We start from the raw sequence: 23,821 nt of genomic DNA, 5'->3' as shown, positions 1-23,821 counted from the left end.
TATATATTTATATATATTATATATATATTTATATATATTATATATATATTTATATATATTATATATATATTTATATATATATTTATATATATATTTATATATATATTTATATATATATTTATATATATATTTATATATATATTTATATATATATTTATATATATATATATATATTATATATATATGTATATATATATTATATATATATTTATATATTTATATATATATAATATATATGTATATATTATATATATATATATATTATATATATATGCGCACACAATATACAGTATTAAATTTCATTTTCAGGCTTCAAACTGGTCTAACTTTACTATTATGGCTGATTAACAAGGAAAATTCTCAATTTTATCAGAGGGAAAATATGTACAATTTTAGTCCCAAACTGAGATGAATAAATTCTTATTTATGAGTGAAAAAGACCCAAATTCCTAAAGAAGAAAAAAAAAAAGTTGCTAATTTTCAATGAAAGTCTGAAATTTATCTTTTTTTGTGAAAAAAAGTCAATAGCTTATGAGGAAAGCAATTGCAAACTTTCAAGGAAAAAAAAGTCAAACTTTAGAGGAAACAAAGTTGCAAAGATTCTAGCAAGTATTGGCAAACTTACAAGGAAAAATGTTGCGCCCAATGGAGAGGAAAAGTTCAGCTTTCATGGAAAAATGTATTTGTTTTTAAAGAAATAGGTTGTATGTTTGCGGGAACATGTCCTAATATTTCGTGGAAAAGAGTCACCACATTTCTTGTTGCAAACTTTCAAGGAAAATAATTAATTTCCAAGAAAAATATTGCTTATGATTGGCGTTAAAAGGTCACCAATTTCAATCATAAAAAATTTTAAATTACTGAGAATAGTCAAATTATTTTGGGGTGGGGTGAGGGGCTACTTGGATCGGAGCTAAATTACAATAAAAAAATCGTATTTATTATTTTAGTGAATAAATGATATTTCTGGTAATATTGTGACATTCCCGTAAAATAACAGATTCTTGTAATACGACAACTTTATTCTCATGACTCATTACCATTTTCTTTCTTTCATAATGACTTTTGTAGTTCTGTGATTTAATTTCATTGTATCAATCCAATTTTGTTCTACTTTGGGTGGCTCTGATACTCATACTTGATACAGTTTGTTTCATGTGATGTTCAGTGAACACCTCTCTGACACTTGTGCGTTGGATGTCACCTGTCCATGACATTTTTTTTTAGCATATATTTGGTCATTGACGTCAACCATACGCACACAACAGTGTTGTTTCCGAGACGATTTTTGAGGGGATTTTGGGAGCAACTTCCGGTCATGAAAGGCAGTCTGTAATTTGGCTCCGGGTTCTTCCTCCAGTCCATCCACTTGTTCTCGATTTTCCACTCAGTTGTCATCAAGCCAAACAAGTCCAATTGTCAGCAGTGTTTTCATACGCTCAGTCATCATAAGATCAATTCAAACAACAAACGTGTCAGGGAATGGAAAAAAAAAAAAGTGCACACGTGAATTGTGTTTCATGTTCTTTTTGTGCTTTTGCTTAATATTCAGTAAGCGTCTACACAGCTCCTGGATCTACATTGTATCCTGTTCAGGTATTTTTTGTACAAATAAGGGACTGATATATTCTCTGTTTATTGGAAATTAGAATAAACTACGACGTTGCTATAAACCAAATGGCCTGGCCTGCTCTTCATCTTTACCCTTAAGATACACAATAAATATACAAAGTGCTGGGACAAGAGCAGCTTGATGTAACCCCCGCCGCCCCCGTCCTTCCTCAAACTCTCCTTTTACTGATGCATTTCACGTGAACTGTAAAAAATAAAATAAAATCCGTTAATTGTGGATTGTCTGCTATTATACAGTTCCTGCTTTTGATCCACTCTGCAAGTTCGATATCTCGTAGATGTGAGAAATTGAGTCAAGCTACACCGCCACCTTGTGGCACCACGTGGGATCTGACCCGCGCACCCAGATGATGATGCAAAGAGCAGTTGTGTTTAGTGGTACTTAAAAATATTCTATTGTATGAAATTGTGCTCTTGTGAATCATAAACATGCTTTAAAATGAAATGTAAAATTAATGGGGACGGGGGGGGCATACCATTGCTTCACAATGTCATCAGTTAATGAGCGAAATAGGAAAATAATATTAGACGTAATTCATAAAATAGTTCTGAAAACCTACTAAAAAAAAGCAGATATTGCTTTGGAGTTATGGTACAATAGCTTTCTTAAAAAAAAAAACTCAGGCAAAAACCCAGGACAAAAGTGATGGGACAAAAAAGACAGGATGAACTAAATAATTTGACATAATCAACCAAAGTGTGTCGTCTGATTCGCATCACATGTTTTTCAAATTTGTAAACAATCAATTGGGCAACATTTTCGGTCGTCTGTATGCTCCATTTGACCGACTTTCAACACTGATGCCGCTTGATTATCATGTTTGTGGTCTGGCATGGGTGCGGAAAAGTCAAATAACGGTTTGATTTTCAATATGAATTTCAACAACGAAAATAGAATATAGCACGGGACACAAATGGCAAAACGGCTCCGCTCTTTATTTCCCGGAAGTTGTCAGCAACTGCATTTCTCCTACTGACCAGGAGATGACGACAACGTCAGCCAAGCTACCGTATTTTATGGCATGTGATTAATTCGCTTGAATTTTTGTGGCGTGAAATAGAAGCAACAATTTCCACGGTAGCCAAAGCAGTCGTGACAGGCCACAGGATGGCGCTAGTGTGCAGAGGGTCGTTGAACAAGGAGGCGAAGAAAGTTGGCTTGGGTTGCGGATGTGACGTCAAGCCTGCTAGTCAATGGGAGACAGGTGTGCACGAAGCGATAATCAAGTGCAGGCCGCGGCAAGATGGCGTCCGCTCGCGTGGACTTTTCTAAGCTAAGTTACCACACGAGCAAATGTTTGTCGTTTGTTTGCCATTTCGCTTCTTGCACGATTTGCACACTTGAGGGATGCGACTGCGTTTGATGTTTGAGCACAGCACGTCACAATTCACTTCCTTTTGCTTGATTTAGCACATTGTGCTCTTTGTTTGGTGCCGCGCTTTCAAATGTTTTGTTTGATTTTATATTTGACGGTAGCATTTTATCATATAACTCTGGCGTGCACTTTGGTCAATTTGCCTTCAGGTCAATGGGAGCCAGGTGTGGACGAAGCGAATCGTCAAGAACAGGCCGCAGGCGCGGCAAGATGGCGTCCAACCGCGTGACCTTCCTCAGCTAAGTGAACACACAGCAAATGTTTGTCGTTTGTTGCCGTTTCTCATGATGACATTTTGCTTCTTGCACGATTTGAACACTTGAGCACAGCATGTCACAATAAACTTCCTTTTGCTTGATTTAGCACATTGTGCTCTTTGTTTCGTGCAGCGCTTACATAATGTTTTTGTTTTTTTTTTAATGCTGGCCAGCTTTTATTTTATTTTTTTTTACTTGGACACACACCTGATGACTTTGTACTTGACAATTGAACTGTAAGGATTTTGTTATTTGTTTGTTTGACTTTTTGCTGTTTATCAAAGATGTTGTATTTTATTTCAGCTGCTATGTAACTTTTTTGTTTCCTTTTCTGGTTGTATGACCTTTGTCAAGATTATTTATGTGGTGGTTTTTTGACCAATTTGCAAACTTGTGAATCTTTCTTTTTTTTTTTGTCTAACCCTTGACGTGCATTGTTAATAATTCACATTGAAACCCTTTCTGCTCCAAATGAAGCCAAAAATTGCGACTATTCTTTCACTGTCGGTTACGGCCGTTCATTTCTCTGGTTTCCTGTTGGAGGGGACACTTTGTCCAATTTGGACGCCGAAGGCCGACTCGTAGCGCAAGGCCATTTTTGGACCGCCGACTTGGATAATCTGTCGGATATAAGGTAAACTGTACCATGAGTTCTAAACGTATACTTGTATCGCTAGGATGACAAGGTGGCGTGCCGATAAAAGTATTTTTGGAGATCTTAATTTGGTTTAATGGTAATTCGCTAAAGTCGGCCACAATGCCATCTTTCAGGTTGAACATACAATCCCGTATTTAGTCGGCTTTCAGCTCTCGCGCATTATCTTCAATAACTGGCACTCTAGTTGGTATCTGTAATTATTACAAAACAGGTAAAGTTATGAATGTGATTTTTCTGTTGATTGTTTTTTCTGCAGAACTAAAATTCTATTCAAAGCCTGCAAATTCAAACTGAGTGCGGGTAAAGGTAAGTAAATTTGTTTTTGTTGTTTCCTGTAGTGTTTTACAATATTTTTTTTCTCAACACAAATCAATCCTCTCTCTCTCTCTCTGTGTTTCAGGATTGTGGAGCCACCGGATTTGCTGAGGGGCAACAAGAGGACCTGGGCCAGGGTCATGAGTATATCCACAAGTGTGTTTTGAGGGGACAAAAAGCCCGGTGTCGGGAGGCGGGCTGAACGGCTCTTCCTGGTATTCCATCTTGAGTTTGCAGATGACTTGTGCATGACATGGATTGGATTTTCAGTCACTTTGAATAACCTGTCCCTCTTGGACTTGTTCTTTCCCCCCCTCGCCTCGCCAGGTTGTTGTAAGGCGGCGTCGGAGCGGGATGCTCCGAGACCCACCGGACGACGGTTAAAATTCTACACGTGCGCAATCCAGTGAGCGGCACGCCACAAATTGCACATTCTGCCTTTTGCAGGACGGGCGAGGGAAAGCTACAAAGTTGACGCTCCAATCCAGTCGGTGACCCGCCCGCCACCTGACTTGGATGTTTTTGCCTTGTTTGACAGGAAGAAGAAGAAGTTCTTGTGTGGCGTCTCCGTGCAATGTTTGGATTCCTGAAATGGAGTGTGTTGTTTTGCTTGACATTGTATAACAGCGCGTTGTGTGAAATGTTGCCGTCTCAGCCTCCGTTTACAGCCTGCTCATCCTGGAAGGGGATTGGTCCCTCGCGCTCTGGTCACTTCTCCAGGTTTCTTCCGCCAAGCCCGAGTTTTGAGAGCCTCTCTTGTGAATAAAGGGTGATACAAATGCACTTGACTTGTTGCAGGATGGAGGCGGAGCCACGGCAGCGTAAGAAGTACAAAAGCACCAAGATGAAATTTGTGTGCTTGTTGTGTAGGATGGAAGAGGAGCCAGATGAAGGGAAAGGCAGGACAAAGGTCTCAAAACAGCATTGAATAAAAAAAAAAAAAAAGAGGACGTCGTCGGGAGCCTGCCGAATGGAGGTCATCAAATTTTGCCCCATTTAATATGCAAAAGGCGTCAGTAATTGTTCATTTTGGCTTGCAGGACCGAGATGGAGCTGGCTGAGGAAAAGGAGTCGGCCCTCAAATGAAGAATCGAGCGGAATGTGTCCGAGGGGTGCTTGCAAATGGTGACCAGGAGGGGGCAGTGTAGCGAGCTTTGTGCTTTGCCTTGGTTGAGTGTAGCGAGGGAAGTTTGTTGTCGTTGTTTTGTGCTCAGAAAGGTCTGACGGTGATGAGGGCAGGTATGGAGTGTGTTTTTTGAGCCGATGGTTGGACTCGTGTAGCTTGAGTGCTTTTGGCAAGAAATGTTAGCGACGGTCAGCTCGTTGTTTGGCTTGTCTGGATCCAGAGCGGCTTTTGGTTTGAGGATGTCACTTTGACTGCTTTCGTGTCGGGAGGCTTTGAGGAAGGAGTTTGTCATGTTAGCAACGCAAAACATTTGTTGGTTTGAGGATTGTGGAGGCCCCCGACCGGACCAGCGCCACCAAGAGCAAGTTGGACCAAGGTGAGGAGTACGTTGACCAATAACGCGACCCGCACTCAGTCGACGCCAATGAAATGAGTTTGGGGCGGACGACCACGAACTGTCTTATTTATTTGCAGGGTGACGAGGAAGCCAGTTGGGACGGGAGGCGTCTTGGAGAACCTGAACATGGTTATGAACGCTTGTCATAAAAAAAAGTTGAAGCTCCCAATAATGTTGTGCTTGTTTTGCAAGGTGGAGACGGAGCCGGATGGAAAAACTGGAGAAAGGTAACAAAATGGAAGGCCATTCCTAAAGTGGCACATGATGACAATCTTTGTTGTCGCCAGGGAATGAGGAAAAGGAACGATTGCAAGATGAACCGCTCGCTTTTGAGGCGAGTGTGCAATCAAATGGATGCCAACGCATCGTCAGACGAGTCTGTCTCTTTTCTCCGTAGCGTTCCCAGACGAGAGGTGCAGATGCGACGGCGGCACTTGGAGAGCAAAGCGCCAACTCTGCAGCGAGCGCATTTCTTTGTTCTTCCTTTGGTGTGTTTGTCTCCGCTCGGTCACTAACTCACTGGGTGTGCACTGACCAACACTAACTGCATGAAGGGGTTTTTGTTTTTTTCTTCCTGTCCTGAGTTGCGTTTGTGTCGTAGCCACGTGCGTCTGGTTGCAGCCACCATTCTCAGCCGATGACAATATTCTCCACCGCAGTCGTGTCAAGTCCATTTCCGCAAACGCTGCAGGCTTGGCAGGAGGCGCTGGAAATGGTGGCTGCGGCCAGACCCGTCTCGTCGGGGCATCAATGCTTGTGACCAAAATGGACTCTGAAATATTGTATATGGAGATGTTTGTATTTGGTCGGGAGCAAATTGTAAAGCTCCCGTTTTCTGTTTGTGCCTGTGTGCTTTGATTAAAATGTGAAGTGATTTAAAGTGCTCTACTTCAAACATTGGGGAGGGAGAAAATGTCCACGTGTGTCAGAATTTCTTGTCTTAAAAGTTTGTGACTATAAGGCCTCTGAGGAAAAAAATAAATGCGCCGAATGACATGATTAAGTATGCGTCCAGTCAAACTTGAAAGGGGTTCCATCAGCTGAAAGATTGTTTGTGTGTCCTGAGAATGGCCTGCAGCCGATTCAGGATGTCGCCAACGACGACGGGAGAGGCTCCAGCACGCCCGCGACCCTCGTGAAGATAAGTGGTTTGTGGCGACCAAGCGTTCATAGCGACGTTGGCTTTTTAATCCTTTTGCACGTCATAAAAATACGTTAAGGCCTAAAATGTGATCCGGGCCATCAAGATTGTCAACAAAATTGATGGAAAAATATTGCTACATGCGCTTTATTTTGCATTCTCATTTGTTACTTGTAACAATTTGCCTTTAATCTGAGAAGAAAAATGCACTTTTCCTGCCGCCCATAGCCAACAGTAAACGCAGAGAAATGACTTTGACACAATTTGTAACCATCTCAACTTCAAATACCTTTGAATAACTCACGCTGCATTTGCATGAGATCGTCCAAGTTGTCCACTTTGGTCAACCAGTGTATGACAAAAAAGATGCAAGGTGCGCTTCATCACAAACTAGAAATCATGTTTTGACTTTTCTGTATGTCGGCAGTAGGACATGAGCTTCAAATTTGTTGGAAGTTGAATTACAAATGTCATTGGAGAGAAAGCGTCCAATGAGATTTGCTGATGCTGCAGAAACTGGCGAATTAATGCATTGTACGCTATAAACGCTGGACTGGTTTCACGTCCCCCGTGTTCTTGACACAAAAAATTTTCCCGCAAATAATTACGTGAGGAAAGGTTTCTTTATTCATTTAGTCACACCGCGCGTCGTGACGTATGTTGTTCGACAGCTTATGGCGGGTCTCGAACCGTGGATCTTTGCTGTTCAACGTTCTCGTCGTCACCCTGAGCCAGCGGGGCAATCAAGTTTGCAGGTAACACACGTCGTGTCATCTTTCACGATCGTTTCTCAAAGTACAATAGTCCACGAAGTTGTGTCCATGCAAAATGCTACCACGAACAATGTCAAAAGGAAGAAAGTTTACATGTATTAACACTGTCGGAGAGAGTACGTGCATTAGAGTTAGGGTTAGTTGCATTTGTTATACATGCGGTTAGGGTTAGTGACACGGACAGTACAATCGGTTAGGGTTAATTGCATACATTGCACAGTTGGTTAGTGGGTTAGGGTTAGTTGCATTACACAGAACGACATACATGACATGTTAGAGCGAGGGTCGAACCCTGGTTCTCAGGTGTCCAAACCACAGCGTTATCCTCTCAGCCAGCGAATACCTGACAGCGACCACCGCTCCTCGTCTATTCATTGTTAACAATTGAACGCGGGCGCTACTTGTCGCAAAGGAAGAACAAAGATGCGCAGACGGCCGATCACCGCCAGAGCCACCGTGGTCGAGTGGTTAACGATACAGAGCGTGACACCGTCAGACCCTGGTACGAATCCCCGTCCAGGCAATGCCAGTTGTCAAGGGGGTGAAACTAAAAACGTGTTCGTATATATTTTTATTAAAAGTTGTGACAATGCCCACCGGCGCAGTGGTGGCACAATCCGGCCCCACCCCAGTGCGAGCACGTGAGCTGTACCCCTCCCCTTTCATGCTACCCCCATCCTACCTGTACAACCAACCGCCCCACCCCTACCCATGCACCGCCTGGTGTATCCATATATATATATATATATATATATATACACCATATATATATATATATATATATATATATACATATACACCAGGTGGTGAGAGGGTAGGGTTGGGGAAAAAAGCCCCGCCCCCCCCCACTCAGCCACGCCCCCGAGTCAGCCACGCCTCCCCCCTGTCCCTGCCCGTTCTCGTATACATTCGAATATATATATATATATATATATATGGAAAAAAAAAAAAAAAAAAAAATATATATATATATATAATAACGCATATATATATATATGTAAATATATATATATATATATATATATATATATATACGAATGTATATGTGAACGGGTAGGGGCGGGGCTTCGCCCCGCCCCTACCCGACACAATTAAGAATGTTGGGTAGGGGGCGGGGCTTCGCCCCGCCCCCTACCCGAATAACGAGCTTACTAGTAATTCGGGTAGGGGGCGGGGCGAAGCCCCGCCCCCTACCCAACATTCTTAATTGTGTCGGGTAGGGGCGGGGCGAAGCCCCGCCCCTACCCGTTCACATATACATTCGTATATATATATATATATATATATATATATATATACATTCGTATATATATATATATATATATATATATATATATATTTACATATATATATATATGCGTTATTATATATATATATATATATATATATATTTTTTTTTTTTTTCCATATATATATATATATATATATATTCGAATGTATACGAGAATGGGCAGGGACAGGGGGGAGGCGTGGCTGACTCGGGGGCGTGGCTGACTCGAGGGCGTGGCTGAGTGGGGGGGGGCGGGGCTTTTTTCCCCAACCCTACCCTCTCACCACCTGGTGTATATATATATATATATATATATATATATATATATATATGGTGTATATATATATATATATATATATATATGGATACACCAGGCGGTGCATGGGTAGGGGTGGGGCGGTTGGTTGTACAGGTAGGATGGGGGTAGCATGAAAGGGGAGGGGTACAGCTCACGTGCTAGCACAGGGGTGGGGCCGGATTGTGCCACCACTGCGCCGGTGGGCATTGTCACAACTTTTAATAAAAATATATATGAACACATTTTTAGTTTCACCCCCTTGACAACTGGCATTGCCTGGACGGGGATTCGTACCAGGGTCTGACGGTGTCGCGCTCTGTATCGTTAACCACTCGACCACGGTGGCTCTGGCGGTGACCGGCCGTCTGCGCATCTTTGTTCTTCCTTTGCGACAAGTAGCGCCCGCGTTCAATTGTTAACAATGAATAGACGAGGAGCGGTGGTCGCTGTCAGGTATTCGCTGGCTGAGAGGATAACGCTGCGGTTTGGACACCTGAGAACCAGGGTTCGAGCCTCGCTCTAACATGTCATGTATGTCGTTCTGTGTAATGCAACTAACCCTAACCCACTAACCAACTGTGCAATGTATGCAATTAACCCTAACCGATTGTACTGTCCGTGTCACTAACCCTAACCGCATGTATAACAAATGCAACTAACCCTAACTCTAATGCACTTACTCCCTCCGACATTGTTAATAGATGTAAACTTTCTTTCTTTTGACATTGCAACAGTTTGCGGTAGCATTTTGCATGAACACAACTTCGTGGACTATTGTACTTTGAGAAACGATCGTGAAAGATGACACGACGTGTGTTACCTGCAAGCTTGATTGCCCCGCTGGCTCAGGGCGACGACGAGGACGTTGAACAGCGAAGATCCACGGTTCGAGACCCGCCATAAGCTGTCGAACAACATACGTTACGACGCGCGGTGTGTCTAAATAAATAAAGAAACCTTTCCTCACGTAATTATTTGCGGGAATTTTTTTTTTGTGTGTCAAGAACACAGGGGACGTGAAACCAGTCCAGCGTTTATAGTGTACAATGCATTAATTCGCCAGTTTCTGCAGCATCAGCAAATCTCATTGGACGCTTTCTCTCCAATGACATTTGTAATTCAACTTCAAACAAATTTGAAGCTCATGTCCTACTGCCGACATACAGAAAAGTCAAAACATGATTTCTAGTTTGTGATGAAGCGCACCTTTCATCTTTTTTGTCATACACTGGTTGACCAAAGTGGACAACTTGGACGATCTCATGCAAATGCAGCGTGAGAGTTATTCAAAGGTATTCGAAGTTGAGATGGTTACAAATTGTGTCAGTCATTTTTCCGCGTTTACTGTTGGCTATGGGCGGCAGGAAAAGTGCATTTTTCTTCTCAGATTAAAGGCAAATTGTTACAAGTAACAAATGAGAATGCAAAATAAAGCGCATGTAGCAATATTTTTCCATCAATTCTGTTGACAATCTTGATGCCTCAGATCACATGTTAGGCCTTAACGTATTTTTTATGACGTGCAAAAGGATTAAAAAGCCGACGTCGCTATGAACGCTTGGTCGCCACAAACCACTTATCTTCACGAGGGTCGCGGGCGTGCTGGAGCCTCTCCCGTCGTCGTTGGCGACATCCTGAATCGGCTGCAGGCCATTGTCAGGACACACAAACAATCTTTCAGATGATGGAACCCCTTTCAAGTTTGACTGGACGCATACTTAATCATGTCATTCGGCGCATTTATTTTTTTTCCTCAAAGGCCTTATAGTCGCAAACTTTTCAGACAAGAACTAGAAATTCTCACACGTGTGGACATTTTCTCCCTCCCCAATGTTTGAAGTAGAGCACTTTAAATCACTTCACATTTTAATCAAAGCACACAGACACAAACAGGAAACGGGAGCTTTACAATTTGCTCCCGACCAAATACAAACATCTCCATATACAATATTTCAGAGTCCATTTTGGTCACAAGCATTGATGCCCCGACGAGACGGGTCTGGCCGCAGCCACCATTTCCAGCGCCTCCTGCCAAGCCTGCAGCGTTTGCGGAAATGGACTTGACACGACTGCGGTGGAGAATATTGTCATCGGCTGAGAATGGTGGCTGCAACCAGACGCACGTGGCTACGACACAAACGCAACTCAGGACAGGAAGAAAAAAACAAAAACCCCTTCATGCAGTTAGTGTTGGTCAGTGCACACCCAGTGAGTTAGTGACCGAGCGGAGACAAACACACCAAAGGAAGAACAAAGAAATGCGCTCGCTGCAGAGTTGGCGCTTTGCTCTCCAAGTGCCGCCGTCGCATCTGCACCTCTCGTCTGGGAACGCTACGGAGAAAAGAGACAGACTCGTCTGACGATGCGTTGGCATCCATTTGATTGCACACTCGCCTCAAAAGCGAGCGGTTCATCTTGCAATCGTTCCTTTTCCTCATTCCCTGGCGACAACAAAGATTGTCATCATGTGCCACTTTAGGAATGGCCTTCCATTTTGTTACCTTTCTCCAGTTTTTCCATCCGGCTTCGTCTCCACCTTGCAAAACAAGCACAACATTATTGGGAGCTTCAACTTTTTTTTTTTTTTTTTTAAGACAAGCGTTCATAACCATGTTCAGGTTCTCCAAGACGCCTCCCGTCCCAACTGGCTTCCTCGTCACCCTGCAAATAAATAAGACAGTTCGTGGTCGTCCGCCCCAAACTCATTTCATTGGCGTCGACTGAGTGCGGGTCGCGTTATTGGTCAACGTACTCCTCACCTTGGTCCAACTTGCTCTTGGTGGCGCTGGTCCGGTCGGGGGCCTCCACAATCCTCAAACCAACAAATGTTTTGCGTTGCTAACATGACAAACTCCTTCCTCAAAGCCTCCCGACACGAAAGCAGTCAAAGTGACATCCTCAAACCAAAAGCCGCTCTGGATCCAGACAAGCCAAACAACGAGCTGACCGTCGCCAACATTTCTTGCCAAAAGCACTCAAGCGACACGAGTCCAACCATCGGCTCGAAAAACACACTCCATACCTGCCCTCATCACCGTCAGACTTTTCGAGCACAAAACAACAACAACGAACTTCCCTCGCTACACTCAACCAAGGCAAAGCACAAAGCTCGCTACACTGCCCCCTCCTGGTCACCATTTGCAAGCACCCCTCGGACAGATTCCGCTCGATTCTTCATTTGTGGACCGACTCCTTTTCCTCAGCCAGCTCCATCTCGGCCCTGCAAGCCAAAATGAACAATTAGTGACGCCTTTTGCATATTAAATGGGCCAAAATTTGGTGACCTCCATTCGGCAGGCTCCCGACGACGTCCTCTTTTTTTTATTTTTTTTATTCAATGCTGTTTTGAGACCTTTGTCCTGCCTTTCCCTTCATCTGGCTCCTCTTCCATCCTACACAACAAGCACACAAATTTCATCTTGGTGCTTTTGTACTTCTTACGCTGCCGTGGCTCCGCCTCCATCCTGCAACAAGTCAAGTGCATTTGTATCGCCCTTTATTCACAAGAGAGGCTCTCAAAACTCGGGCTTGGCGGAAGAAACCTGGAGAAGTGACCAATCCCCTTCCAGGATGAGCAGGCTGTAAACGGAGGCTGAGACGGCAACATTTCACACAACGCGCTGTTATACAATGTCAAGCAAAACAACACACTCCATTTCAGGAATCCAAACATTGCACGGAGACGCCACACAAGCACTTCTTCTTCCTGTCAAACAAGGCAAAAACATCCAAGTCAGGTGGCGGGCGGGTCACCGACTGGATTGGAGCGTCAACTTTGTAGCTTTCCCTCGCCCGTCCTGCAAAAGGCAGAATGTGCAATTCGTGGCGTGCCGCTCACTGGATTGCGCACGTGTAGAATTTTAACCGTCGTCCGGTGGGTCTCGGAGCATCCCGCTCCGACGCCGCCTTACAACAACCTGGCGAGGCGAGGGGGGAAAGAACAAGTCCAAGAGCGACAGGTTATTCAAAGTGACTGAAAATCCAATCCATGTCATGCACAAGTCATCTGCAAACTCAAGATGGAATACCAGGAAGAGCCGTTCAGCCCGCCTCCCGACACCGGGCTTTTTGTCCCCTCAAAACACACTTGTGGATATACTCATGACCCTGGCCCAGGTCCTCTTGTTGCCCCTCAGCAAATCCGGTGGCTCCACAATCCTGAAACACAGAGAGAGGAGAGGATTGATTTGTGTTGAGAAAAAAAATATTGTAAAACACTACAGGAAACAACAAAAACAAATTTACTTACCTTTACCCGCACTCAGTTTGAATTTGCAGGCTTTGAATAGAATTTTAGTTCTGCAGAAAAAACAATCAACAGAAAAATCACATTCATAACTTTACCTGTTTTGTAATAATTACAGATACCAACTAGAGTGCCAGTTACTGAAGATAATGCGCGAGAGCTGAAAGCCGACTAAATACGGGATTGTATGTTCAACCTGAAAGATGGCATTGTGGCCGACTTTAGCGAATTACCATTAAACCAAATTAAGATCTCCAAAAATACTTTTATCGGCACGCCACCTCGTCATCCTAGCGATACAAGTATACGTTTAGAACTCATGGTACAGTTTACCTTATATCCGACAGATTATCCAAGTCGGCGGTCCAAAAATGGCCTTGCGCTACGAGTCGGCCTTCGGCGTCCAAATTGGACAAAGTGTCCCCTCCAACAGGAAACCAGAGAAATGAACGGCCGTAACCGACAGTGAAAGAATAGTCGCAATTTTTGGCTTCATTTGGAGCAGAAAGGGTTTCAATGTGAATTATTAACAATGCACGTCAAGGGTTAGACAAAAAAAAAAAGAAAGATTCACAAGTTTGCAAATTGGTCAAAAAACCACCACATAAATAATCTTGACAAAGGTCATACAACCAGAAAAGGAAACAAAAAAGTTACATAGCAGCTGAAATAAAATACAACATCTTTGATAAACAGCAAAAAGTCAAACAAACAAATAACAAAATCCTTACAGTTCAATTGTCAAGTACAAAGTCATCAGGTGTGTACAAGTAAAAAAAATGAAATAATAAAAGCTGGCCAGCATTAAAAAAAATAAAAATAAAAAAAAACATTATGTAAGCGCTGCACGAAACAAAGAGCACAATGTGCTAAATCAAGCAAAAGGAAGTTTATTGTGACATGCCGTGCTCAAGTGTTCAAATCGTGCAAGAAGCAAAATGTCATCATGAGAAACGGCAACAAACGACAAACATTTGCTGTGTGTTCACTTAGCTGAGGAAGGTCACGCGGTTGGACGCCATCTTGCCGCGCCTGCGGCCTGTTCTTGACGATTCGCTTCGTCCACACCTGGCTCCCATTGACCTGGAGGCAAATTGACCAAAGTGCACGCCAGAGTTATATTATGCTACCGTCAAATATAAAATCAAACAAAACATTTGAAAGCGCGGCACCAAACAAAGAGCACAATGTGCTAAATCAAGCAAAAGGAAGTGAATTGTGACGTGCTGTGCTCAAACATCAAACGCAGTCGCATCCCTCAAGTGTGCAAATCGTGCAAGAAGCGAAATGGCAAACAAACGACAAACATTTGCTCGTGTGGTCACTTAGCTGAGGAAAGCCACGCTGTCAGACGCCATCTTGCCGCGCCAGCGGCCTGTATTTGATGATTCGCTTCGCCACCTTTTTTTTTTTTTTTAAATTCGCTTCTCCACCTGTCTCCAATTGACCGGCATGCTTGACGTCACATCCGTCACTCAAAGCCAGCCTCATTTTTCTGCGTATTCAACGCAGCTTTGCACACCAGCGCCACCCGGCGAGTTGTCACGATAACTGCCTCGGTTTACCGTGAAATTCCATCAAGTAAAGCAACTTGGTTGTCATTCCGCAACACTCCACCGTCTTAGGCGCCACGTTGTCGCCATCTCCTGGTCAATAGGAAAAATGATGTCAGTGATAATTCCGGGGTTTCCAAATTAAGTAGACGAGAGGGTTTTCAATTTGTGTTTGTGCTATATTCTTTTTTAGTTGTAGAAAAAAATCTGTTAAGACTTTACTTTGTTCACAAACGAAAAAAAATAGTTTAGACACTTGTATAGGTGATTTGTTTCATTTTTTAGTTTTTAAATGTGAGCAATTCTTATTTTTTCACAAGTTTGATTGCGATTATCTTATTTTTTATTTCATTTTTCTTATTTGCTGTTGTGTGCAATTATTTGAGAGATACTCTTAGTTTGCAATAAAAAAATTTTTACATTTAATCTTTAAATAGGCAGTTAATATAAATAACTTGTGACAGAGTATCAAGGGGTCTAAGAAAACTGTCACAAAAATCTTCCCCTGGGTTTTGGGGGTGGACATGACCACCACGTATCTGAGTCACTGTAATTCAAAGGAAAAAAAAAAAACAAAGGTGCTTAATGACATGGCAATGGCAAATGAAAATCATTAACAGAGTTCGTGTCCATTATGTTTAATCTTCAAATAACTGATGGCAAAATGAAAATATTTACAAGTAAAATATGATCTGTACAAAGAAATATACATGCAAAAGTAGAAAAAAAAAACAAGTAGCGAACATACTTTGTGAAACGAGTGAAATGTGGACAAGAAACAAAACCAACAAGCCTAAACTGAGGTATCCAGTTCAAGTTTGCACAATTTGTCAAAAAAATAAATAAAATGTTACACAGGCCTTTCGGAGCTGGCTGGATTTGGCAAAAAAAAAAAAAAAAAAGTAGCTGTACACAAACAAGTTGAACAAACTTGCTCCTCAAATTAACTTCTCCAGTTTCTCCATCGCTTTTGACTCATGTAAACAATTATTTCACATAGCCAACTTTGTGAAACAACAACAAACCCTTAGAAAAAAAAAATGCTCGCAACTTTGGTGTACCAAAACGACACGGGACAGTACAAAATAAAAACGCGATCAAAACCAAATGATCGTAGCCAATCACACGCAACTACACCAGCAGTTCTCGCAGTACCAAGTCGACACTGTACCTTCATTCGACACTCACTTTATTATACATATTGACGGATGTCTTCATAAATAGTTGCATAAAACGTAAAAGCTGCAACATTGCACATGAGAAACAGAACATACCATGAGTGCATTTACACGTGTTTTCCTTAGGCGATTGCGTCTTCCATTACTTGTGGAAAGTTTGGGATATCGACGTGCAAGTTCAGGATCAACCGGAAACTGCACGATCATCTTTTCAGACGCAGTTTCGGCCCATTCTGGAATTTCACTGGAAATCCCAAACTTTTTGTGAGTAATGTTTCGACAAAGTAAGGCTTCAACACAACTTTTGTTCCTTTAATGTCTTTTTTGTTGTTGTTGTGGGCTGTCTCGCTGGACGACATATGAACGTCTCCACTCACAATGGAGTCCGTGCGGGCGTCGTCCTTTCTAGAAATGTACAAAAGTTCGTCGGAGTGTAAAAAGCAAACAAAAACGCACAAGATGGCGTCACTTTCGATGGAAAAGCTCACCGCTGGTCACCTTTGAACACTTGCTAATGAAAATAAATTACTTATACAGTACTATATAGCATTTCTTGAATGATTTTTTTTTGTTGGTTTACCTACAAAATGTGAGAGTAAAGCAGCAAGCAGCAGTAGACGAGGGCACCCTGGAAACTCCAAAAGGACTTTGAGTGAATCATTTTTCTCAGGAAGAAGGATGAACTCAGCATTTCTTTTGGCACAGCAGACATTCCCGATGTTTGCTCAGACTCGGGTTGCAAAATGACAGAAATTTTCAGCAAAGTTGGAGACTTTCCATGGGAAGTCAGGGAAATCAAACGGTCGTTTACAAAATTGAACTTAGGCTTTTCATGGATAACTTGAATATTGTCGGGAAATATATTTGAGCAGAATTCAGACTCAAATCATCTGCCATGCACTCGTAGGCGCACTCCTGCAGCCTCGCACTGGACTTTTAGCTTGAGCTTCTGGGGCTTTGGCGGTACATTCAAATCTTTGCTCGTCCTTTTAAAACGGCAAACCCCCCCTTAAACTTCCCATTGAAATTTACCGGAACGTTTTGGGAAATTTCCCAGACCTTTGCAACCCGAGTTCAGACCCGATTCTGGAGACGGCTCTGGATGAAGCCGCGCACTCCCCCAATGGGCCGCGCGTCCGTCTGATGCTTCCTGCGGTCTATGAAGGATACGAGGCGCGAGGTGTCCAGGCAGCACTCGGCCGCGGCGTGGTTGTCGTCGGCGGTCGCCTGCAGCCACGCCTCCTGCAGGCACAGCCCCGAGGGCGGCCTCCCGGCCGGCTCGGTCCTCAAGAGCAGGCGGACAAAGTCGCGCGCCGCCTGGCTGACGCCGTGGAAGTAATCCTTGGGGAAGCTGAAATCCTGCCGGCAGATGTTGAGACACGTCTCCTCTGTGCTCTCGTCCAAGAAGGGCGAGGCGCCGCTCAGCAGCACATAGGCCAGCACGCCCACGCTCCACACGTCCGACGTCAGCGACACCGGCTTGCCCAGCACCAGCTCCGGGGACGCAAATTCGGGGCTGCCCAGCAGCGGGTGCACATAGGGGGTGCCGCCCAGTTGCACGGCGTCGCCCAAGTCCGTCAGTTTGACCGACGGCTGGCCTCTGGAACCGTGGACCACCAACAAGTTCTCAGGCTGAACACAAACCACAACAGACGTTTATGGGACGCCGTCGTCAGCAATCTCCTTTTTATAGTTAATAACCATCAATGGTCTTTGTTTAGCAAAAGGCACGTAACGATTCAGCGCATAAAATTTTCAATGGCGACAGTCACCAAACGCCATTTTTGCTAATTTCGTCACAAGTAGAAGACAGTTGTAAATTGAAGAGGATTTTCTTTTTCAAATGCCATGCAAAAAAATGTTATTTCCAAATAAAATAAATGGAGTATATTTTTTCGCGCACTCTTACTTTAACGTCCAGGTGAGCTATTCTGCTGTTGTGCAAGTAGTGCAAAGCATCTAAAAGGTCCCGGAGGTAGCAGGCCACCTTCTCCTCAGTCAGATTGCCCCAGCTGATGATGTAGTCCAGCAGACGGCCTTGGTCGGCCCTGACAAAAAAAAACAAACATGCACACTCATTCAAGTGTTCTTTCTGTCGTCGTAATATTTTTGTGTACGCGTGCATTTGTGCTCACATCTCCAGGACCAAGACGTAGCTGCTGGGGGTTTCGTACGTGTCCACCAGGTTGACAATGTTGGGATGTTGGAGCCTGTGGAGCAGGTTCACTTCCTCCGTGACGCGGTCCCGCCTCATCAGCTTCTTGTTCACCTGCTTGACAGCCACCGGACGCTTGGTGGCCCGGTGGTCACAACGCTTGACAACTGAGAAGCGCCCCCTAGTGGACGACAAAGGAGGTCAGGATCACATCTAGAGAAAGAGCCATTTATTCGCTCTCCTCAATATCAAACCGAGTCCTTTAAATAATATGCTCTCGGTCCTCACTTGAAGAAAGAATAGAAGGACAACTGTGTCACTTCATGAAGTTTGCACTCGGAGCACCGAAAGTGTCTGCACAATGATAGCCTGTTACCTGCCCAGTTCAACCACCTCGATGTAGTGAGAATCAAAGTTGTCTTTCCAGCTCACTCGCAGGCCGTCAGTGGACACAGCTGACAAACACACACACGCGCGCACTTTAAAACTGGCGTCAGGGTTGAACGTGCGAGGTCACCGCTGCGTCGTGAACTCACCGAGCACTCGGAGGCTCGCCGCCGACGTGGCGCTGCCCAGCTCGTTGGCGGCGATGCACGTGTACACGCCGTCATCGTCCGACGCCACGGCGATGATCCGCAGGGTTGCTTCGCCGGTGTCACTGAAACAAACGCATGCGAGGAGGCGTCAGAAAGAAAACACAATCTCAATATGGCGGCGCGGCTGCCTAATTTGTTGTCCCACCTGTAAGCGATGCTGAAACGGCCGTTGCTGGTGAGGTTGCTCTGGTTGGGCCCCCTCCAGGTGACGGTGGCGCGCGGACGACCGCACACTTTACACCTGAGGGTGACGCTCTCGCCATTGTCGCACGTGACGTCGCTCAGAGGCACGAGGAACTCGGGTGGAACTGAAAGAGAAGGAACATTTCCCCTTTTTTTTTTAAACAACATTCAGCACGGCTGGCGGCTGCAACGAGAGACACTTACCATCGTAGATGTAATTTGGATTTAGAAGCTGGACATGAAAAAGGAGAGATTGTCAGAGGATGGAGTGACGAAAGCCGAAGCGCTTCTTGACATGAACTCACCTTTACAGAAACTTTATTGCCCTCTCTGGACTTGCTGTAACCATTTTCCAACTTGGCGTCTTTCTTTGCCTCCTTCTCCTTTTTCTCTGATTTCTTTCGGATGCGCAAGGTTGTATGCCAGGAAGAAGACTTCCTACTGGGAGCAAAAACACAATTCAGAATTTGAATCATTTTCACTTTTTCCACCAGGCGTGTGTCCACGGAAAACTTTCAACACGAGTGCATTCGCTTTTGTCAGCGCATTCCAACGTACTTAATCGATCCCTCGGGGCAATCGGGTGCAATGGCTGAGGTGTGACCAAGGACGAATCCGGGGATCCAGCCTTCGGCGGCGGGGCCCTGCTCGGTTGCCGCTCGGAACACCAGGAACATGTTTTGCTGGTTGCTGGCCAAAATCTGGACCACCTCGCCTTGGCTCACGCTGATCTCATCCTCCTTCACCGCCTTGTAGTCTTGGGTCACCAACATGGCGGACACGCTACTGCTGCTGCTGCTTTCACTCTGCGTCAAGGAGAAGAAACATGATGTCATTTTGTAAGCATCGTCATGTTCACTTCGGAAGGATATCATTTCAAATCAGGATAGGCCGTTCACAAATACAGTGGCACCTTTCTCCTACGAGGGCAAGAAAAGTTCAATACAAAATGAGAACCTAAGCAGAGATACACTAAGCAAGAATTCACATCTAGAAGCTCACACGCTCACTATTCGGTGCTATATTTATTTATTTAATTAAAAACGTCGCATTTCAATTGATTTCAATGGGGGGGAATGTTGATTTATTTTGGGACTAAATTGAGGGACTCGTTTGGTCACGGAACTCGTAAGTCGAGGTACCACCGTTTTAACAAGTAGCTCGGCGTGAAATAGAAGACAGAAAGATCCCATCTTTTGGAGAACAAGAAAAGCTGGAAAAGGGAAGGTCTTTCTTTGATTCCGCAGCTCCAGGCAAAGGTGAGTCGGGTCGTTAGCTTCAGGGAGAGGATCCGTTTGTAGTCAGCGTACAAACATCAGAGGTTAGTTGCAGGAAAGAGGACAATTTGAAAACCGCGTCACGGCGACAGCAAGAGAAGGACCGAGGTCAGGTGTTAGTAAAGCGTGGTTAGAAGTCAGAAATCGAGAGGCTGTCTCGGCGTTTGGTCCACCAGAGAAGTTGCGAACCAGGAAAGGTGCGGCTAGAGTCTTCAGAGATGATCAAAGCTAGAGAAGATGGCGCTGAAGAGCAGAGATGTGGAGTAGCGGACAGATTAGTAGTGCTGCTGCAGCGGGATAGGCGACGGGACGCAGCAGGTCTCCCTCGGCCTCCGTGTTAGTCGGATCAGCAGCGGGCTTTCGGTCTTACCCCGTTACTCTGAGTGGACTGGATGGACTGCTCGCTGGTGGACGAGCAGGTGCTCATGCGGTCAGCGTCCTTGCTGTGCGTGGAGTGTCTGTGGCTCTGATTTGGGTTCTGGTTAGAATTCTGACGAACGGGACTCTCGGCGGCCTCCCCCGCGAAGGTGAACGAGCCGGGGCGACTCGCCGGAGAGCCTGGCATGGAGCTCCAGAATGCAGACTTTTGATTGGGGCTGGCTGGAGGCGGCGGAAGGACGTCCTTGACAAAAGCCGGAGGGACCAAGGGGGGCACGGCTCCGGGCCGCATTTTGGGCGAGGCCGCGGGGGGCAACGGCGCGACCGTGGCACGGACCATAGGAGCGACAACGCTCGTAGGGGTCTGTACTTGGTCCTCTAGGTTCTGGATGGGGCGCTTGCCCTGCGGACTACCCCCTGGGGGGAGTGAGAGGGGAGGAACAGGACGGGGACTTGGACCTGAATCATAAGTGAGCACAACTAAAAACCTCAAGCAGACATTTGATGATACGGACGGCGTACATGGCTCATACATCGAGTCGTACCTGACATCTTGTTGGGGCCGTCGGGATCGGCTCCAGGGTGGTGGCGGAGGGGTTGGGGTAGGCGAGAGGGTTGGGGGATCCTGGATGGTCGACGGCAGCCCCCTTGGGACCCTGGAGGGATGGCGCCGCTCGCCAGGGAACTTCCTGGTGCGTTAAGCCCACTACCGCTTCCACCCGGAGACCCCCCACTCGCCCCCACGTGGTTCCTCTGATAGTCCATTGGTGAGGTCAGAGCTACCACGTGAGAGAAAGACACAAAGTGGCCTTGAGCTTCTGCAAAACACGGCTCCATACGTCGTCATGTCAGCTCACTATTTAGGAAATTGCGTTGGCTCTCCAGTATTTGTCCGATCTGAAGAGTCCACACTTCGCGCACTCCCGGGTGAGAGGAGTGCAGCATGAACGACTCCACGGTGCCGTTTGTCGAGCGGGACGTTAAAACGAACTTGCAGGGGTCGCCCTCGACGTTCTCTTCCAGACCCAAACTGTTAACCTGGAGCAGCGCAGAAATGAACATTTAGGAGGACAGAAGATGCTTCAACTCAATCTGCCGTCCTTTTTACCTTGATGCTGTTCTTATACAGGAAGCCGGGCAAGGAGAAGCCCTTCTTCTTGTCCAGCGGCTCGCTGAAGATGAGCAGCTGCTCAAAGAAAAATACTCTCCTCTCCTTCATCCGACCGAGGGCGCTGCTCTCGGCGTCCGTCACCATGAACGTGTCCTGCAGCAGAAGGCGTCCCTGGGCCACGATCTTGCCCTAGACAGCCACAGCGAGTCGGCCACGTCAGCTGAAGTTTGAAGCAGAAGACGTCCATGTGGCGTTCCATTTCATTTCTTACTTCGAATCCTTGAAGTCGGCCAACATTCATCATGTCGTTGCACCTTTTAGGCACGATGCACATGACCTCTACTGCTTTCTGGAAGAGTCAAAATTGATTTGAAACGGATTGCTGGAAATGGAAATGATTTTTACATTTTCATTTTTATTTTTTTTTTACCTCCAGATCCACAGAATCAAGCGCGGCCTTTTTAGAGTGTTTCAGAAAGTCCTAATGCAAACAAATGATTACGATACCGTCTTCATGAAAAGTTTAAACTATATATATAATTGTGCAACAACCTTGAGCAAGAGCTGGTACTTCATGATCCTCTGGACAGGCTTGATGAGCAAATCTGCGATCTGCAGTCTGTGGCCAAGCCGCTGCTTCAGGTCCTGCACGGATGACAAGTCCATGAAAAGGGAAGCTCTCGACCACGTGCTTCACTTGCATTTTTATTTTCGACCTTACCGCAAAGTAAGTATCGATATACTCGGCCACAATGTGCTCAGACTTGGGCTTGTTTTGACAATACACCACATACATGTTTAGCCTCCGCTCCTACGCATGAGGGGAAAACAAAAAAAAAAAGCACGATGAGTAGATGAGCGGCAAACAAACAAATAAATGGAATGATAGTGACAACAAACCTGCTTGAGAAAGAGCGGCCCAAGTCTGTCAGGCTCCTCCAAACATTTCTCCAACTCGGCGAGGAAGAAACTGAAGACAACAGAAGATGGTCAGCGTTGATCTCTGAGAATCTCGTCAGAAATTAACGACTCACTCTTTGTGCCAGTCAAATATTTGGTGGATGTTGCCAAACACAATTTTGTCTTTGCCCTTCATGTCATCGGGTACGCCTTCCTCCTTCATTCTGCTCATGTAACCCTAACAAACACACACACAGCGATGAAACACACACACACGCACGCACGCACACACAACGGCAAACGAATGAAGCGCCATTCACCTCCACCACCTGACTGAGGTCTCTGATATAATCCCTCTCCGTTTCCACCAAATCCAGGAGAATGTAACTTCAAACACACAAACGACACAATATTATTCAGAAGAGATTCCAAAAAAATGTGTCCGGCTTTAAAACGCAAGGCGACATACTGTCGCTTCTTGAGAATGCCGGCCCGCCGTTCGTCCATCTCGTCCACGGGGGAGGACGAGGAGAGGAGGGAGTTGTCAGAAGGGTTGAAGGAGGGTGAGCTGCTGTCTCCTTGTTCCACTGACAACGAGCTGGGACGGTCCTCGAGAACCTGCACCGATTCAACTATTTGATGTGGCCAAACAAGCCGGCGCATATTCAAATTTCCTACCATCTTGCTTTTGACCAGCTCCTCGATGGCGCTCACCAACTCAGCAGCACTGGGCGTCTCTGAGCTGGACGGGCGGACGGACAGACGAGACGAGTTCTGCAGATGTATAGACGATAACAAAAAAATGAGCTCCACTAAACGGAATCGTCACATCTTTCAGGGCCCGTGTCCACCAGAAGCGCGTACTTCATTTCCTTCAAAATGTCTGCATTGTGACAATAACATATTTTTTGTTTGTTGATTTGCACAAAGGACGTCTTGGTGAACACGGACCCTCAAGCCCGTCTTCAAAGAATGATTTGGTACAAACGGTCGAAGTGGAC

At 45.2% G+C, this 23,821-nt stretch overlaps 2 protein-coding genes and 1 long non-coding RNA gene across 21 annotated transcripts in view; 1 reads left to right on the top strand and 2 right to left on the bottom strand.

The window, feature by feature from the left end:
- Positions 1-5,594: 5,594 nt before the first annotated feature.
- On the top strand, positions 5,595-6,635 carry LOC148321489 (uncharacterized). The gene is made up of 4 exons (XR_015839427.1): positions 5,595-5,740; positions 5,839-5,890; positions 5,954-5,988; positions 6,159-6,635. It is a non-coding gene; the product is annotated as an uncharacterized LOC148321489 (long non-coding RNA).
- A 4,522-nt stretch (positions 6,636-11,157) lies between these two features.
- Positions 11,158-14,984, bottom strand: LOC148321488 (uncharacterized). Of its 13 annotated transcripts, none has more exons than XM_088278688.1 (5): positions 13,493-14,968; positions 11,853-13,401; positions 11,745-11,779; positions 11,638-11,684; positions 11,158-11,574 (listed from the first exon to the last, which is right to left on the bottom strand). In XM_088278688.1, exons 2-5 carry the CDS (start codon positions 11,947-11,949, stop codon positions 11,457-11,459), a joined length of 297 nt encoding a protein of 98 aa, XP_088134814.1. In that variant the 5' UTR covers positions 11,950-13,401; positions 13,493-14,968; the 3' UTR covers positions 11,158-11,456. The 13 variants fall into 13 exon arrangements, 3 of the variants coding, with proteins under 3 accessions (XP_088134814.1, XP_088134815.1, XP_088134813.1); XM_088278689.1 differs by lacking the exon at positions 11,638-11,684 and having other exon boundaries at positions 11,161-11,574; positions 11,853-11,904; positions 12,003-13,401; positions 13,493-14,962; XM_088278687.1 differs by having other exon boundaries at positions 11,162-11,574; positions 11,745-11,904; positions 12,003-13,401; positions 13,493-14,962.
- A 680-nt stretch (positions 14,985-15,664) lies between these two features.
- LOC148321487 (triple functional domain protein-like) overlaps positions 15,665-23,821 on the bottom strand; it is a 44,371-nt gene continuing 36,214 nt past the window's right edge. For 6 of the 7 annotated variants that reach the window (XM_088318143.1, XM_088318144.1, XM_088318145.1 and 3 more), the window contains 22 exons: positions 23,499-23,594; positions 23,290-23,438; positions 23,141-23,207; positions 22,955-23,058; positions 22,821-22,890; positions 22,642-22,731; positions 22,473-22,565; positions 22,351-22,401; positions 22,192-22,269; positions 21,918-22,109; positions 21,667-21,847; positions 21,355-21,588; positions 20,802-21,268; positions 19,713-19,960; positions 19,460-19,595; positions 19,359-19,386; positions 19,117-19,279; positions 18,912-19,033; positions 18,752-18,830; positions 18,356-18,556; positions 18,130-18,268; positions 15,665-17,852 (listed from right to left, as the gene is read on the bottom strand). In XM_088318143.1, the coding sequence (XP_088174269.1) occupies positions 17,295-17,852; positions 18,130-18,268; positions 18,356-18,556; positions 18,752-18,830; positions 18,912-19,033; positions 19,117-19,279; positions 19,359-19,386; positions 19,460-19,595; positions 19,713-19,960; positions 20,802-21,268; positions 21,355-21,588; positions 21,667-21,847; positions 21,918-22,109; positions 22,192-22,269; positions 22,351-22,401; positions 22,473-22,565; positions 22,642-22,731; positions 22,821-22,890; positions 22,955-23,058; positions 23,141-23,207; positions 23,290-23,438; positions 23,499-23,594 (3,546 nt within the window). In that variant the 3' untranslated portion in view covers positions 15,665-17,294. The remainder of the gene's footprint in view (positions 17,853-18,129; positions 18,269-18,355; positions 18,557-18,751; positions 18,831-18,911; positions 19,034-19,116; positions 19,280-19,358; positions 19,387-19,459; positions 19,596-19,712; positions 19,961-20,801; positions 21,269-21,354; positions 21,589-21,666; positions 21,848-21,917; positions 22,110-22,191; positions 22,270-22,350; positions 22,402-22,472; positions 22,566-22,641; positions 22,732-22,820; positions 22,891-22,954; positions 23,059-23,140; positions 23,208-23,289; positions 23,439-23,498; positions 23,595-23,821) is intronic. The other variant, XM_088318150.1, reaches the window with a different exon arrangement.

This window comes from Idiotropiscis lumnitzeri, chromosome 16 (assembly GCF_059441095.1).
Source record: "Idiotropiscis lumnitzeri isolate Australia: NSW breed Sydney's pygmy pipehorse chromosome 16, RoL_Ilum_1.0, whole genome shotgun sequence".
NCBI classification, from domain to species: domain Eukaryota; kingdom Metazoa; phylum Chordata; class Actinopteri; order Syngnathiformes; family Syngnathidae; genus Idiotropiscis; species Idiotropiscis lumnitzeri.
This window is presented reverse-complemented; position numbering and strand designations above follow the sequence as displayed.

What these genes read in the sequence shown, in the direction of transcription:
- LOC148321488 (XM_088278687.1), bottom strand. Translation starts at nt 12,088, where the DNA reads ATGTTAGCAACGCAAAACATTTGTTGGTTTGAGGATTGTGGAGGCCCC. An exon ending in GATGGAAAAACTGGAGAAAG is followed by an intron (nt 11,685 to 11,744) that starts GTAACAAAATGG and finishes TGTTGTCGCCAG; the next exon opens with GGAATGAGGAAAAGGAACGA. An exon ending in ATGAACCGCTCGCTTTTGAG is followed by an intron (nt 11,575 to 11,637) that starts GCGAGTGTGCAA and finishes TTTTCTCCGTAG; the next exon opens with CGTTCCCAGACGAGAGGTGC.